The sequence below is a fragment of the Notechis scutatus genome, chromosome 1 (assembly GCF_049901735.1).
Source record: "Notechis scutatus isolate UNSWTSFEM ecotype Mainland chromosome 1, rNotScu1.2, whole genome shotgun sequence".
NCBI classification, from domain to species: domain Eukaryota; kingdom Metazoa; phylum Chordata; class Lepidosauria; order Squamata; family Elapidae; genus Notechis; species Notechis scutatus.
Genome location: NC_142009.1, coordinates 23,919,458 through 23,935,075, shown reverse-complemented (window position 1 = coordinate 23,935,075; position 15,618 = coordinate 23,919,458). Strand labels below are relative to the sequence as shown.

Here is a 15,618-nt window from a genome sequence, read left to right as displayed (position 1 = left end):
TTGTCTCGTACAAGAGGATAGCAAGGGATTATTCTACCCACCCACTGACCGGCTTTTGAAAACTCTGGGTTTCCCTAAAAAAATGCTAATATTCCAAACTGGTTTTCCATAACCATCTTTTAGGCATATGGATATAACTTCACTACTCAGTGTTCTAAGGTTGCCCTTTTCTAAAATGCATCTCTCTCTCTCTCTCTCTCTCTCTCTCTCTCTCTCTCTCTCTCTCTCTCTCACACACACACACACACACACACACACACATATTATGGTACACTTGTCTCTTTCTTAAATAGCCAATAAACATTCTGGGGCCTGTGAGCCTACTCAGTCTTTGCCTGAATCTCCCTTCTAGAATATTTCTTAATCTGTAAACTGGCATTCTCCCAAGACAGCCAGTTCCTCCATTTTGTACACATGCAGTGAATTAGAAGAATCCACTTTCACAGAATACATCGGTTGAAAATATAAAGAACCTATTCTCTATTCTGAAAGGGGCAAATCTTTATACCTCGTCTGTTAACCAGCTGCCATTCGGAAGAATCTATTGTACAGTACTCTTTGCAAGCAATCAAAGAATTCCACTAATAAATAACTCCTTATAAAGAAAGCTGCTTCCGTTTGGCAACTTTGTGAAAAATCCAACAACAGCCAAGAAAATGGATTTGCAGTACAGCTTAGGTCTGGCAAACTTAAAGGGGGAAAAAAAAAAAACCTGGCAGGGAAATATTGAACTGGGGGAACTGGGAATAAATCACTAAAGGAATGTATATATGTACCTTACAAGTGGGATCCCAGCCTACTTATTGGGAATGGCATTTGACCCACAAGGGAATCTGAGACATGCTCCCACTGCTGCAGTTTGGAGCAGCTTAATTGGGCCCAAAGAGGGGACTTTACCTGGTGAATATCAGGAATCTTGAGCCGGCCTCCGCTTAGCTGGGGAGCTGGGGGGAAAGAAAGGGGAGAGTCACTCACCTGCGGAGCTTGTGCGCCTGCCAGCGAGCAACTGAGCCATCCAAGGAGATGGCAGACTGAAAGAAGAAGGAATGGGGGAGCTGTCAGGGGTCCCTGTGCGTCAAATAAAGTCACAGGATAAGTTCCTTGAGAGGGAAGGCTGGGCCAGGCAGGTGGCCAGGGGAGGCGGGGAAGACATTGTGGAAAGCTGCAGAGATCAAGGCCAGGTGTATGACATATGCATGGAACAAAAAGGATGTTAGAAGGGGGTTTGGGGTCTAGTTAAATATGGTAGGACCGCCAAATCTGTAAGAGGTAATGCTTGTGCATTCAGGTACATGGACCATTAAAAATAATCTCCTTTGGCTCTTCTCCTGTTCAGCACTGCAATGGTTAATCTTGTGATATGTGCCCATTCTGGCACACGTAGACATTTCTGCCATCACAAGACTGATCTCCAAGTACCTGGCAGCAATCCTGAGATACCCTTCCTTTGCTAGCAAGCAAAAACGAATTCTGTATAAATTAAACCACTGTTCCTCTTGTTGTTTTTCTTACTAATCTGCATTAAACCAAGATTCACCGAAAGTGGAATGCAGGTTTTATCATCAGGTTTGCAACCTCCGCAATTGGATCAGAAAGGAATTACTGATCTCTATCATTTTCTCTCTCGCCTCTTACTCTAATCAGAAATAGGCTGGCTCTATAATTCTCCTGGGTAAGGCAGCACCTAGCCAATTTTGCCCGATTCCAAAGCTAAACAGGATTTACCATGCGCACCTAATCATGACACCAAGCAACCTGTTTTTCACATCACATCCCTGCTCACATAGTTACCGTCATCTGCTCTTCTAAGCACAAATCTGTTGTAAAATCAGTTAGGCTGTGTGTGTCACTCATAACCTTGGAGGGGTGCATTGATTTGGAACAAGGGTAATACAGGCAGGATTGGGACCAGCAATGAGTACAGCACATTTCACTCTGGTTTAATTTTCTATTGAATTAATACTCAATTTCAAAGAATATAAATCTGGATAACTCGCCCTTATTGCGTCTCATAGGCAACTCACAGCTAAGGCAGCTTAAAGTCAGCTTTACTACTAATGAAGACAAATATAAGTGTCCCAGGATAATGCAGTGAGATCAAAATTGGTCTTGGTGACCAACCCAGATTCGACCTTCAACTTTATTAATCTATTTTTAAAGTAGTAATTACCTGTTCTTCTGATACTATTCTCCAATTGTTTCTGTTTGCCAGGTACATTGGGACAGAATGGATGCACTCCAAATTCCTTCAATTATATACTGGCATCTTGTGGAATCAAAGAAAATCCCTACTTTTGGGACAGCATCCCCCGAGATATGGAGGGCACTCAATATTTCTGGAATGTCAGAAAGCTCTTAATCCCTGGCTTTGTTCCCAGGTTTGGAGTTAATGGGTTTATTGATGTATCCTTTGTGATCTCCAATAGAAGAAAATACCTGTAACTCAGGAAGGAACTGTGGCATACTTGATGCTTTCTGAGGTTGGTTGCTGCTTGCAGACATTCCTTTACCTGACTGGGTAACATCATCAGCGTAATGCTATCATACTGATGATGTTACATAGTTGGGTAAAGAAACGTCTGCAAGCACAGGGAGCACCATGAATTCACTTGTGATATTTTCCTACAGTTTTATGAAGTGAGCAGCCATATAAATCTAATACATAAAAATTAAATTATTGTATTTTATCCACAGTGTGACTGATGACATGGTCTGGGGTATGTTCAGCTCTTATGGGTCACTTTGGGCTGCTGCAAACATATGGCTCATTCTGGTTATTGTTTACTGGGCTTTGTTTTTGAGCCATAAGAAAAACTGGACAACAAACTTCTGCAAATTTAGCCCTCTTTGTGAAAGCACAGTCCTCCACAGAATGCCAGTTTCAATCAGCAAGCATTATAAAGAAGGAGTTTGTTGCAGGTCGTCCTCGAATTAGTCAGTCGCTTAGTGATCGTTTGAAATTATGACAAACCACTTACAACACGATTTCAAAGTTCCAATAGCCCCCTACCACTGTCCCATGATCATGTTTTGGATACTTGGCAAATGGCCAGCATTTAGGCCTATTTGAACTGTCCCATGGTCACACAATTATGATTTGTTATGGGTTGTTTTTTTTTTGTCTGAAACTGGTATTTACTCTGGTTTGTAGCACACAAAAAAATAGCCATTGGATACAATGGGTTTGCTTAATGACCACAGTGATTGCTTAATGACTGTCTTAAAAAGTTGTAAAATCGGGTGTGGCAATGTGGTGACCTTCTTAAAGCCTGGCTTGACCATAATTCCAGGGTCCATTATGGTCATAAAAGCAGGGAATTCTGGGAGTTGAAGTTCACGCATATTAAATTGTCAAGTTTGAAAAACGCTGGTCTGTGGTAGTAAAAAGTCTGAAAGAATCTGGCAGCCCAAGGGAATTATATTAAACAACATATGCTTATTTGTCAACACATGTTAAAAAAAAAAGGACAAAGTTTTGATTGCATGGTTTTGGCTGCCCTTTTGATTTTTTTTGACCCCCGCTTCCTTGAAAGAGAGCCACCTCTGTATTTTGCTAATCTGTTGTCACATGTGCCAACATTATGTTTCTGTTGGAAAAGGTGTGGAGGCGGCTGTCTTTGTTTTCTGTTTTTATTATTTATGGAAATTCTGTTTTACCCATTCCAGGAACTACTGGCCACAACCACTCACAGCCAGCCCTGACATGCCCTTGGAGAAACAGTTGAAAACAGTGCTTGCTCATTATTGATTCTTCCTTCCCACTTCACTGCCCCCACAACCTTCCATTAACCTAGCTGAGAGGCCCCAGAACCAGAGAAGGGCCAGGAGATTAACTCTCCCAATATGCTGACAGGGAGGTTTTCTCCCAATTCACCCCATTCCTCTGCCCTTCCTCTACATTTGCAATTCATTTTTGCCCATTTCTACCCCACTGCAATCGAAATTTTCAGTGCCACAAAGAAGAGGGCGTCAACTTATTTTTCAAAGCACCAGAAGGCAAGATAAGAAGCAATGGATGGAAACTAATCAAGGAGAGAAGCAACCTAGAATTAAAGAGAAGTGAAGACAGTGAAGATGATTAACGGCGAAGACGATTAACCAGTGGAATAACTTGCCTTCAGAAGTTGTGGAGGCTTTTAAGGAGAGACTGGACAGCCATTTTCTGTCTGAAATTGTATAGGGTCTCCTGCTTGAGCAAGGGGTTGGATTAGAAGACCTTGAAGGTCCCTTTCAGCTCTATTCTGATGGATGGGTGGATTGAAAAGACTCTTTTCAATAAAACTGATTAAACATCCCTAACAAATAATAGGAACAATCAACCTCCAAACATAAAAATGCAAACAATAAAAACAGAAGTCGATAAAAATCAGGAAAAGGCTGAATATCAATATCAGTATCAATATCTTGATATTCAAAATCAACCCTGAATATCAGCAGCCGGCTCTCCATCAGGAAGCTGTTTCACTGTTGGATCAGATCAATCGGGGCCAGGCTGGTTCTGCTTAGAGTAGATGATGATGCAGATTTGTCTGCCAGGCCAGTTTCTCAATAGGTATTTGGCACTTTCCCAAGCGTCACACCTGTGGCCTCTTAGTCAGTCAACACTGGCTAAACCTGCCGTTCAAACCCATCAGTTACACTCCCATTGATTAGGGAGAGTGATTGTATTGCTTTCCAGTGGGAGGAGAAACAGAGGCAGGGGAATATCCATCACTTTCCTTTCCTTGTCCCTGGTGAAAAGGGCAAGGTCAGTCCTGGACTTCCTGGACTTGTTATTCAGCGATAACACAGCATCCAGCATGTCAGCATAGTTCATGCTAGACTACAGCTTGGAGAGAAGCTTGGAGAGATGGCTGGCTGGCTGTGTCCTAAGACTCCAATTCAGCAGTGGGGAAAGGTCCAGAAGGACACTGACTGTTGAGCACTCTCATATTTAATGATTCTGCCTCCTGACATAGAGCATGCAGTAGCCCTGAGAAGGCAGTCAAAATTTATGCCATGCCTGATATCTTTGCACTCGGAAGGAATGTTTGCCCTCCTTCTCCTGCAATATTTCTAAGTAACAGGATGCTATGTACTAAATGTGGTGGCTCAGTTGCTAAGACGTTGAGCTTGTCAATCAGAAAGGTTGGCAGTTCAACAGTTCAAATCCCTAGCACCGCATAATGGAGCAAGCTCCCATTACTTGTACCAGCTTCTGCCAACCTAGCAGTTCAAAAGCATGTAAAAATGCAAGTAGAAAAATAGGGACCACTTTGGTGGGAAGGTAACAGCGTTCTGTGCACCTTCGGCATTTAGTCATGCCGGCCACATGACCATGGAGATGTCTTCGGACAGTGCTGGCTCTTCAGCTTTGTAACGGAGATCAGCACCGTTCTCTAGAGCCGGAAACGACTAGCACATATGTGCGAGGGGAACCTTTACCTTACCTTACTTATGTATTAAAGTAGTGTTTCTCAACTTTGGCCACTATGCTGGCTGGTGAATTCTAGGAACTTAAGTCCATACATCTTCAGGTGGTCAAAGTTGAGAGCCACTGTACTAAAGGGAGAAAGTTTCCTTAGTTTAATTGTAAGTTTAATTACTTAATTGTACTAGAGGCACAGGCATGTATGTATCTGCTGCCTTCCAGGCATACCTTGATACAGCTCTTTTTTGACGCATGGTTTCCCTACAGCCAAGACCACACACTTGTTTGGCCAGAATAGATCTTATACAAAAGTCCCCATAGGATATGGTCAAGAAAGTCAAGATGGCAGTCATGATAGTGCAATCAAGCCTTTGCTTGATTTTTTTTTTTTTTTAAAAAGGCTCCCTGAGGATAACCTTGATCTTACAGAACATATTCCTGGTGACAAGATGATGAATCAGAACGCAGATCCATACATGAGGCAGCTAGGTTTGCATTGTAGAGTAGATGGGCAATTTTTTGGTGTTCTTACTGCGAGGAGAGGCTGGGCTGCAATGAGCAGGACAGGAATCGAATAGGTGGAAGCACATTGCAAGCAGGGATGGGATTTTCCAGTTTTAAAAAACTTTTAAGCCTGTCTTAAGGCTTACGATATAGTTTTCGTGGCCTCAACTTGATGGGAAGCTATATTAATTACTCCCCAACCTAATACATACACTTCAGAGAACTTGAGAGGGAGCATAAAAAGACTTGGGGGTTAAGATGTATAACATGTATCATTTTACTATTCTCTCTGTCTGTCTTACACACACACACACACACACACACACACACACACACACACACATTTTTCTGCCACAGCTTCATCATAGTTCCAAGCTTCAGTTCCAAGAAATTAGCATCTTAATGAAAACATAGCAAACACAGTATTTACATTTGTAGATCCCCACAAAGTTCTGAGGAAACCTGAAACCCAGAAAGCAAGAATCATAAATTTCTGAAGTCACATCTAAAATATGAGGAAACAGGAGAGACATAAACAAAAAGAGAGATAGAGATTTCTCAGTAACTCAGACTGAAAAACAACAAAGTGAAACCATATATCAACAGGGCAGAGTGAGATATCAGATATGGTCAGACTCCAACAGCACAGCCATCTTAGTCCAAGCCCAGTTTAGAATACCATAAAAGAAAGAAAATAAAGCAATATATTGGCAGTGTTCATACAGCACGCAAAGCCAGGTCAAGGAAGACAAACAGATTAATTTGCAAACATACCAACCCTGAATGATGTTTTTGTGTGTGTGGTTAAACCAGTAGTGGAATTCAATTTTTTTTACTACCGGTTCTATGGGCATGGCTTAGTGGGCATGGCAGGGGAAGGATACTGTAAAATCTCCAGTCAGAGGTGGTATTTGCCAGTTCTCCGAATTACTCAAAATTTCCACTACCGAAAATCTCCAGAACTGGTCAGAACCTGCTGAATCCCACCTCTGGATTAAACCCAGCTCATTTGATGAATAGATGATTCAGTTTATTGTACAAATCCAGACTATGGGTTAATTCAGGATCTACATGATTCTAATTGTTCCACAAGACACCTGGAACCTTCCAGATCCAGAGGGGATGCCATCAAAACAGCAAGATTGTGGATGTGGCAAATTCCGCCTCTTTGGTACATCCATACCATGCAGCTACAGAAAAGGAAAAGTTTGCCAAAAAGTCTGCATTATCCAAATTGTGTCACTAAATACCAGGACAGTTGCTCACTGATTTTCAGTGAGTAATAAGCATCAGATACAGTTTACATACAAAGAAAAGTATTCAAAACAAAAACAGAAATGTGGGAAATCATAAATCCCATCTCTATAATGTCATCATTATGTCACCACTTAATCCAGTACAGCTCTTGACTCCTGGGGAAAAGAAAAGAAAAGGGAAAGGGAAAAGTACATCCCTAACTGCCAAAGCATTTATCCACTCGTGTTCTAAATGAAAGCTGAAACTTCAAAGAAAGAAGAATTCACACAAAGGACTGGTCCTGTCTTTGGGCAGAATGCAGCAGATGCGGAGGGAACAGGCTGATGGCAAGCTATTGGGAAGAGAGTCCTCTTCTTTTAAATTGTCTTAATCTGTTCTGGAGAGTGCTGTTCCTTTACTAATGTTAAAATTAGATTCTGCTGATAACATGATTAGCTTTTGGCTATGGAAGGAAAGATATCTTGATTAGACTGTCAGGCAGCAAAGATGTTTGGGACCGATGATCAGACTAACCAAGTCCAGGCTTAAAAACTCCAGGCAAATGTTTAATTTTCTGTATCATGTTACTGTCATCTAACGGTGGTCCACATCTTTTGGTTCTACTGGTGCTGGGAAGCTGGAAATGTTTTGGTTTTTTTTTGTAAGGTATATATGTGGATGTTTTTCATCATGCCCCAGTTGGCATTCCATAAATTTAATATAATAACATAAGCATAAGAAAATAAGTTATGCCCCCACCCCAACTGGGTCAGACTCCTGGCCCATCTAGTCGAACTGTCTGCCAATCCCAAAAGAAAGTTCCCTCATTTCCCAGCAACTGACTTTCAAAAGCAGCTCCACTACCATCAAGGCTAATAGCCATTGATCTCCATGACTTCCATGAATTGGTCCAACTCATTTTTTTGAAGCCACTTCTCTGGGTAGTGAATTCCAAAATTGAATTATATGTTGTGTACAAAGCTATTTCCTTCTGTCTGTCCGGATTCTTCCATGATTCTATTTCATTAAGCAACCTCTGGTTCTAATATTTTGGGAAAGGGAAAAGAGCTTTTTTTTTGGTCGATTTTATCTATGCAACATTTTGTACATTTTCCTCGTCTTTCTCATTTGCATGCTTTGTAGATGGGGAAAAAAAACACCAAATGTCACGATCTTTTCTCCTAGGGAAGCAGCTCTATCCCCTTGATTGTCTGAACTGCCTTCTGAACTTCTCTAGGTCTCCCTTTTTAGGCACAGTGACCAGAACTGCACACAATATTCCAGGTATGGTCATATCATTGATTTATATACAGGAAGAGATTATGAAACTGGCATCTCTGTTTTCAATTCCATTTCTTATTATCCCTAACAAGCTGTTTGTCTTTTTTACAATGGTTGCACACTGACACTTTAATCGAACTGTTTACTGTTCCTTCAGGATCTCTTTCCTTATCAGATACAGATAATCAGAGTTGGAAGGGACCTTGTAGGTCATCTAGTCCAACCCCCCACCCAAGCGGGAGACCCTACACCATTTCTGACAAATGGCAGTCCAATCTCTTCTTGAAAGTCTCAACTGATGGCACTCCCACAACTTCTGAGGGCAAGCTGTTCCATTGGTTGATTGTTCTCATTGTCAGAAAGTTTCTCCTTGTTTCCAGGTTAAATCTCTCCTTGTTCAGTTTCCATCCATTATTCCTTGTCTGGCCTACAGGCGCTTTAGAAAATAGCTTGACCCCTTCCTCTCTGTGGTAGCCCCTCAAATATTGGAAGACTACTATCATGTCTCCCCTGGTCCTTCTCTTCACTAGACTAGCCAAGCCCAGTTCCTGCAACCGTTTTAGTTGTAAGTTATGCTTTCAGGAAAGCTCTGATCCCATTAGTTCTATGCATACAGTAACAGATTTTTTTGCACCAATGTGCATAATTCTTGGCCATAATTCCTTCTTCGGGAGATGGCAAGATTGTTTCTTGGCTTGCTATCTGTGCTGCAACAGAGAATAAAGGTACATTTTCAACCTAGCCACTAATCTACCATGTTAGGGAGTTTGTCATATCTAGAGATAAACAAGTTGGAAAGCACTGTGTGATAATTAGATTGTGGATCAGGAGCTATTCAGGAGTGTGTACTCAAGAATGGGATAAATACAAGTTCAAACAAACTGACTTTCCTTAAGATAGTTTATTCAATAAGCTTGGCTCGAAAGTCACCAAGCCTTAAATAAACTCCAGAACAGAAAGCAGAAAAAAGGGATTTGTCAGAAGTGTTCAAAGGATTCAGCTAAAAGTCATCTGGTTCAACTTGATGCCTCCAATATTGTCAGACAACTTTAGTGCAAAACTACTTTGTAGATTGATGGCTTTGTTAAACTGTATTATTGGTTGCTTGTTTGCTGTGTATAAACCAACTAGAAAGGAAGGTGGCCTGAAAAAGCCCTTTATGAGTGGAAAAATAAAAAAAAAAATATTTTCCTTTCACTGGGACTAAAAGGGAAAGTCGCAGAATTCCTGTCAATTTCACTCACTCAAGCGAAAGACAGATCAGCCTTGGAGGATTCCTTTCTTCTTATTTAAATTCTTTAAAACATTGTTTCACCATTCCATCACTGAGCTTTAAAAGGGAAAAAAAGCCCAGTTTTTCAACCTGTTACCACTGGACCTGTAAAAAAAAAGAGAGAGAGAGAGGAGGGAAAGACCTCTGATTACTGGAGTAGATGTGATACCAACGAGAGGAGTTGGAGGGGTTTGCTTCCAAGGAATTAAGATGCAGCACCGAAGTCAGGGAGCATGGCTTGAGTCAGAGCTATTTGTGATGAATAGTCAGAAAAGACAGGCAAGGTGGGGTTTGAGCTTCTTCGGCGACAGACAGAAATCCGCGATCATGCACGGTTTCAGTCTGGGCTCGCTGCTGGAGCGCCCCGAGCTGGCTGGTTTCGGGGCTAAGCCACCCCGTAGAGGTGGTGAAGAGGGGGGAGACTGCCAGAAGGGTCGAGGAGAGCCGCATCTCTCCTCCTCAGCTGGCCATTACTCCCTTTCCCGAAGGCGGTTGCAGCGGTGGTCAGAAATGGCCACCTCAAAGAAGAACTCGACCGGAAAAGAATGTGCAGGAGGAAGATAAGTGAAAGTTTTGGCTGACCGGGTTAAATTGCAAAAGCAACAACTAAGGTAACCTGGAATTTAAACTAAAAAAAAAAAAACATCGTTCCCAAAGAAGAGTCTGAAGCAGTGAAGGAAAGTGAAAAGGGAAAGGTTTGGGTTTTTTCTTCTTCTCTCCCTTTCCCTATACTGACAACTAAGAGACTTTAAATAAGAAATCGGGAAAAAAATCCGCTTTGACATCAACAGGCAATTAAGCTGAAAATAAAACAAAATGTCAAAGGGATAATAAAGATTTCTGGACACTAAAAAATTTTTATAAGCAGGATAGGAGAGAAAAAGAATAAAAGGGCAGGATCTGGAAAAAAGGGAGGAGACTGCCTGGAATTAAAAGGAATATACAGTAAAACTTCAACAAGACTTCTAAAAGATACATTTTAACTGAAACTTGGCAACTAAATAGTAGAACCCCAGGAAGAGAAAGTGAAAAAAAAAAAAAAGCAAAAAGAAACAGCTTGCGTGTATTTGGGTTACTTGGTGATCTTTGGATTCTTGGTTATTGCATTTGAATGACTAAAATTAATCGGGTGGTTGTTTAAAAATTTATACAATGGCACTACTTCTCGATGAATTGAAAATGGAACTTAAAAAGTACAAAGAAGATGCACAAGAAGGGAGGGGTTCTTTTGGCTTCATTTTTCAATTCTTCGAAATGGAGATTTGGAACTATGACAAACAACAAGAAACGTCTGCAAAACAAGAAGACTGGGACAAAGAAGAAGCCATCTTTAATGAACAAGTAATTCTATGTGGGGAAGAAAAAGGAAAGGGGAGAAAGAGAATGGAGAATTTAAGACTTAAAAAAACAACCAAAGAAAAGAAAAATAGTTTGAAAAATAAGTATAATATTGGAAAGCAACAGAAGAGGGGAATACAGAAAAGAGAAATAGAGGTAGAGAGACAAGGGGGTAAAAAGGGGAGAGAGAAGAAGAGAGGGAAGAAGGAAAGGAAAAGAAGTTACAAAGGACAGAAACAAGATGTAAAGAAACAGGGCCTATTTAGAGATAATGGGTGAAAATTTAACTGAAAAAGGGATTCTGTAAAGGTACATAAGATTGTATTGTTATATTAGTAATAGAAATAATTTTAGAAAATTGGAAGCAATGTATGATTAAAATGAGGGATAAAATAGTTACTGTAATCTAGTGAAATGTTTGTTAATAAAATAAATGAAATAAAATAAATGAGAAAATTGAATTAGGAAGGGACGGGAACATTTTAATCAGTTAATGTTTTATAAAATATAAGTGAAGGGGGGGGGAATTAATTATGGAAAGCTTATAACTGTTCCCATAGAAGAATGATATTTAATTGAAAAGTAATGTTAAAGAAGTTAAGATTTTAATGAATATTAACATTAATGATAGAATTGAATTGGAATGGAATGTGTTGTTTTAATTACATATATTTATAATCTTTTTTTAAAAAAAAGAATATAGTGTGTATTTTAAGAATGTACCAAGCAGAATCCGAATGGAAGTTATGTATTATATTGAATGTTATAACTTTAAGGTATATATTGAAGCCTAAATAAGAGTTAAATGGATAAACTTAAAAGATATAAAGGTGTCATACTCCAATCAGCAACTACAGGAGAAACTTTGTTTAATGAGAAAAGATAATAGATAATTGAAACAGGACAGACAAAAAATATAATGATTTGAATTGAGACGAGATAATTAAAATAAAATTGAGAAAATTAAAAGAGGGAGAAGCTATGCAGAAAATGTAAAACAGTAATAAGATATGGAATAGAACATAAAAATGAGCATGAAATTGAATTTGTGTCTGTACGAAGAAATGTAACCCGGGATTACGCTACTTTCAAAAAAGATGTTTTATTTGTATTTTTTTTTCTCTTTGTGAAAACTCAAATAAAATTTACAAAAAAAAAAAAAAGAAAGAAAGAAAATACAGGCAAGTTGTAGTTAGTTGCTGGTTGGAGCTGGTTTCTGAATGACATCATCCAATGTTCTCTTCTCAGGAGATGCTGGAGTGAACTGGAAATGTGCATCTACCCTGAATCAGCTGTACCCACCTAACCAAGTATTTTGATGGTAGCAACTCCTAGGGATTTCAGGAGATATTGTCTTGGGCCTATTACCCCAACTATAAAAGGCTAAAGTGTACAGTGAATGCTTTCGGGAAGTGGGTATGTTCAGTCTAATGAAGAAGAGGACTAGAGGTGACATGATAGCAGTCATCCGTGGCTAAGACACTGAGCTTGTCAATCAGAAAGGTCGGCAGCTTGCTGATTCGAATCCCTAGCACCGCGTAACGGAGTAAGCTCCCGTTACTTGTCCCAGCTTCTGCCAACCCAGCAGTTCGAAAGCATGTAAAAATGCAAGTAGAAAAATAGGGACCACTTTGGTGGGAAGGTAACAGCATTCCGTGAGCCTTCGGCATTTAGTCACGCCAGCCACATGACCACGGAGACGTCTTTGGACAGTGCTGGCTCTTCAGCTTTGTAACGGAGATGAGCACCGCCCCCTAGAGCCGGAAACATCTAGCACATATGTGCGAGGGGAACCTTCACCTTTACCTTAATATTTGAGGGGCTGTCACAAAGAAGAGGGGGACAACCTATTCTCCAAAGCACCTTAGGGCAAAGCAAGAAGTAATGAATGGAAACTTTAGTAAGCGAGATCCAACCAAGAATTAAGGAAAAATTTCCTACCAGTGAGAACAATTAATCAGTGGAAGGGCTTATCTCCAGAAGTTGTGGATGGTCTGTCACTGGAGGTTTTTAAGAAGAGATTGGACAGCTATTAGTCAAACAAGGGGCTAGACTGGAAAACTCCAAGGTCCCTTCCAACTGTTTTCTGTATTACAGTATTCTGTAATTCAATAATTATGTAATACAATATTCTGTAATCAGGAGGAAAAACTATTTCTATCCTTGCTGCTCTTCTTTTCAGAGCTTGGTATATTCACTGTTAAAATATTTGCTTGAACTGTTCCCTTTTTGTATTCCATTAAGGTAAGGTGACCAACCGCCCTCCTTTAGGGAGGACAGTCCTCCTTTTATAAGTTCTGTCCTCTCTCAAAAAGTGTCCTCCTATTTGATATTTGAAGGCTAATCTGTAAATCTCCGTATTTGATCGATGCCGAACTGATCCGTTGTGTGTAATGTGATGTATTTGTATTTGACATGATGATTCGTCAAGGCTCGGTACAGTGCGGCGAGATGTGATTATGAGACACATGCGCTCCACACAGGAGAATTGTTTTGAGAGAGTGCACCGCGCGCAAGTGGCTTTATTTTTTTTCTTCAGTTTATTTGTGTCCTCCTTTTCATTGTATAAAAGTTGGTCATCTTAATTAAGGTATGAGTAGGAAAGCTGAGGCTTCTTTTCCACCACCCCTATACACTAGCACCTTAGATTATAATTGTGAAAATGTGCAGAAAATATGCACTCTTACTTTGAGGTGGAAACACAGGAAAAAGTGTAGTAAAAATTCTCCTTGCCTCTACTACCAGAGGGAGTACCAGTTTGGCCTAGTGTTTAAGGTGCTGGCTAAGAAACCAGGAGACTGTGAGTTTTAGTCCCACTTTAGGCATGAAAGCCAGCTGGGTCACTTTGAGCCAATTATTCTGTCTCTTAACCAAGCCCACCTTACAAGGTTGTTGTTGTAGGGAAAATTTATCAACCTTGGCAACTTGAAGATGTATGGACTTCATCTCCCTGAATTCCCCAGTTAAGTTGCCAAAGTTGAGAAATGCTGGTCCAGATAGTTCAACTACCAGTATTAATGGCTGGTCATTTCTTCGGTCTAATAGGTCTGGAGAATGAGACTATAATTGAAGTCTTAAATATTTTCCTGGAATCCCTGAGGGCCCGAGTCTGGTCTATTAATTTATTAGTAAACTATTAAGGGGCTTTTGCAAGTGAACCATGACTTAGCTCCAACTAGACCTAAACCATCTTACTCAATTTGTCCATCTTTTGCTTGACACAAACAGAATCAGTTATAAATGTAACTGCTAACATCTTTTTTGACACTTATCAGAAAAAGCTAAAGAGGCTGACCATAAATGCTTTAGTTGTATGAAAAGTTAGTTAAGCTGACTGATTGTAGCTTTGTAACTGTGCTGAAGAATTTTGCTAGTGGGCCTATTATTGAAATAAAGATAACATGGCACTTTATTTATTTGGAAAATTTATATTGCCACCTACTCGCTCACAGAAACTCAAAGTGGCTTACAGGAAATAAAAACACTATAAAAGAAATAAAAATAATACCCACCCACCAGTGGTGGGATTCAATTTTTTTTTTACTACTGGTTCTGTGGGTCTGGCTTGGTGGGCATGGCAGGGAAAGGATACTGTAAAATCTCCATATTTAATGGACTCCATCCCGCCCTGCGTTCCCCAGGCCCACAGGCAAAACCACATCTTCAGGGCTTCCGAAAGAGTGTCAGAGTGAGGGCCAGTCTAATTTCCGGAGGGATGAGGTTCCAGAGGGAGGAAGCCACCACAGAGAAGGCCCTTTCTCCGGGTCCCTTATGCCAGATATATCTCTTTAGGGTACGGGACCCGCAACATTCCTTGCCTCCCCATGGGTCGGGTAGATATGACCAGGAAGAGATGGTCCCTCAGATAGCTTAGCTTAAACTGTGAGAAAGAATGTCACGAAATGGTTTGGAGGTAAAAGGTTCATCATGAGCGTATTAAAAAAACACACCCAGATGTAGACAGTTTAGCTAATTAAGTGCACCTCATGCTTATTATAGGCTGTGTTAGCCGAAACTACGCAAGTCTTCAATAAATCAGCAAAAAGTGATGAAATACCAAGAAATTCTGGTGTATGTCTGAGGTTTATGATATAAACACAGTTTGTTGAATATTAGGGGACATGCTTGATTTGGACTTGGGAGACCCAACCCAAAGTTGAAATGCAACAAATGAAGCCCGGGTGAATCAAGAGCCTCCCTACAAGGCGTTTTGCTTTTTGCTACCAATCTTTGCCTGTCAGTCTGCTCTGAAACCAAGTGTCACGCCAAACAATCAGCTGGAATTCAGTTCAAGGGTAATTTGCCCTCTACAGCAAACTTCCATTTCTCATAAATGCCATCTCAAACAAAGAAAAAAAGAGAGAGAGAGAGGATGGTACAAAGGTAGGGCAGGTTGAGAGTCCGTTGGTGACGCCCCACCCATGCTTGAGCTAAAGAGCCCGCCCAGGTAACAGGACAGTTTATAAATCAGCTCAGAGCTTTGGGTGCTTCACCTGCTTTGCTCAGAACCTCACGACTAGAAAGCAGAGGATCGCATTGCAATTGGGAAGGCAGGGGCTGATTTATCGGTGCCAAC

The 15,618-nt window shown here is 40.6% G+C and overlaps 1 protein-coding gene across 4 annotated transcripts in view; it reads right to left on the bottom strand.

The window, feature by feature from the left end:
* LOC113414670 (claudin-4-like) overlaps positions 1–1,101 on the bottom strand; it is a 49,310-nt gene extending 48,209 nt beyond the window's left edge. For 3 of the 4 annotated variants that reach the window (XR_015748299.1, XM_026671672.2, XM_026671673.2), the window contains exon 1: positions 976–1,101. Coding sequence is in view for 2 of the 4 variants with exons in the window: in XM_026671672.2 (XP_026527457.1) it covers positions 976–1,015 (40 nt within the window). In the remaining 2 variants the exon portion in view is untranslated. The remainder of the gene's footprint in view (positions 1–975) is intronic. The other variant, XM_087958860.1, reaches the window with a different exon arrangement.
* Between the last annotated feature and the right edge of the window lie 14,517 nt (positions 1,102–15,618).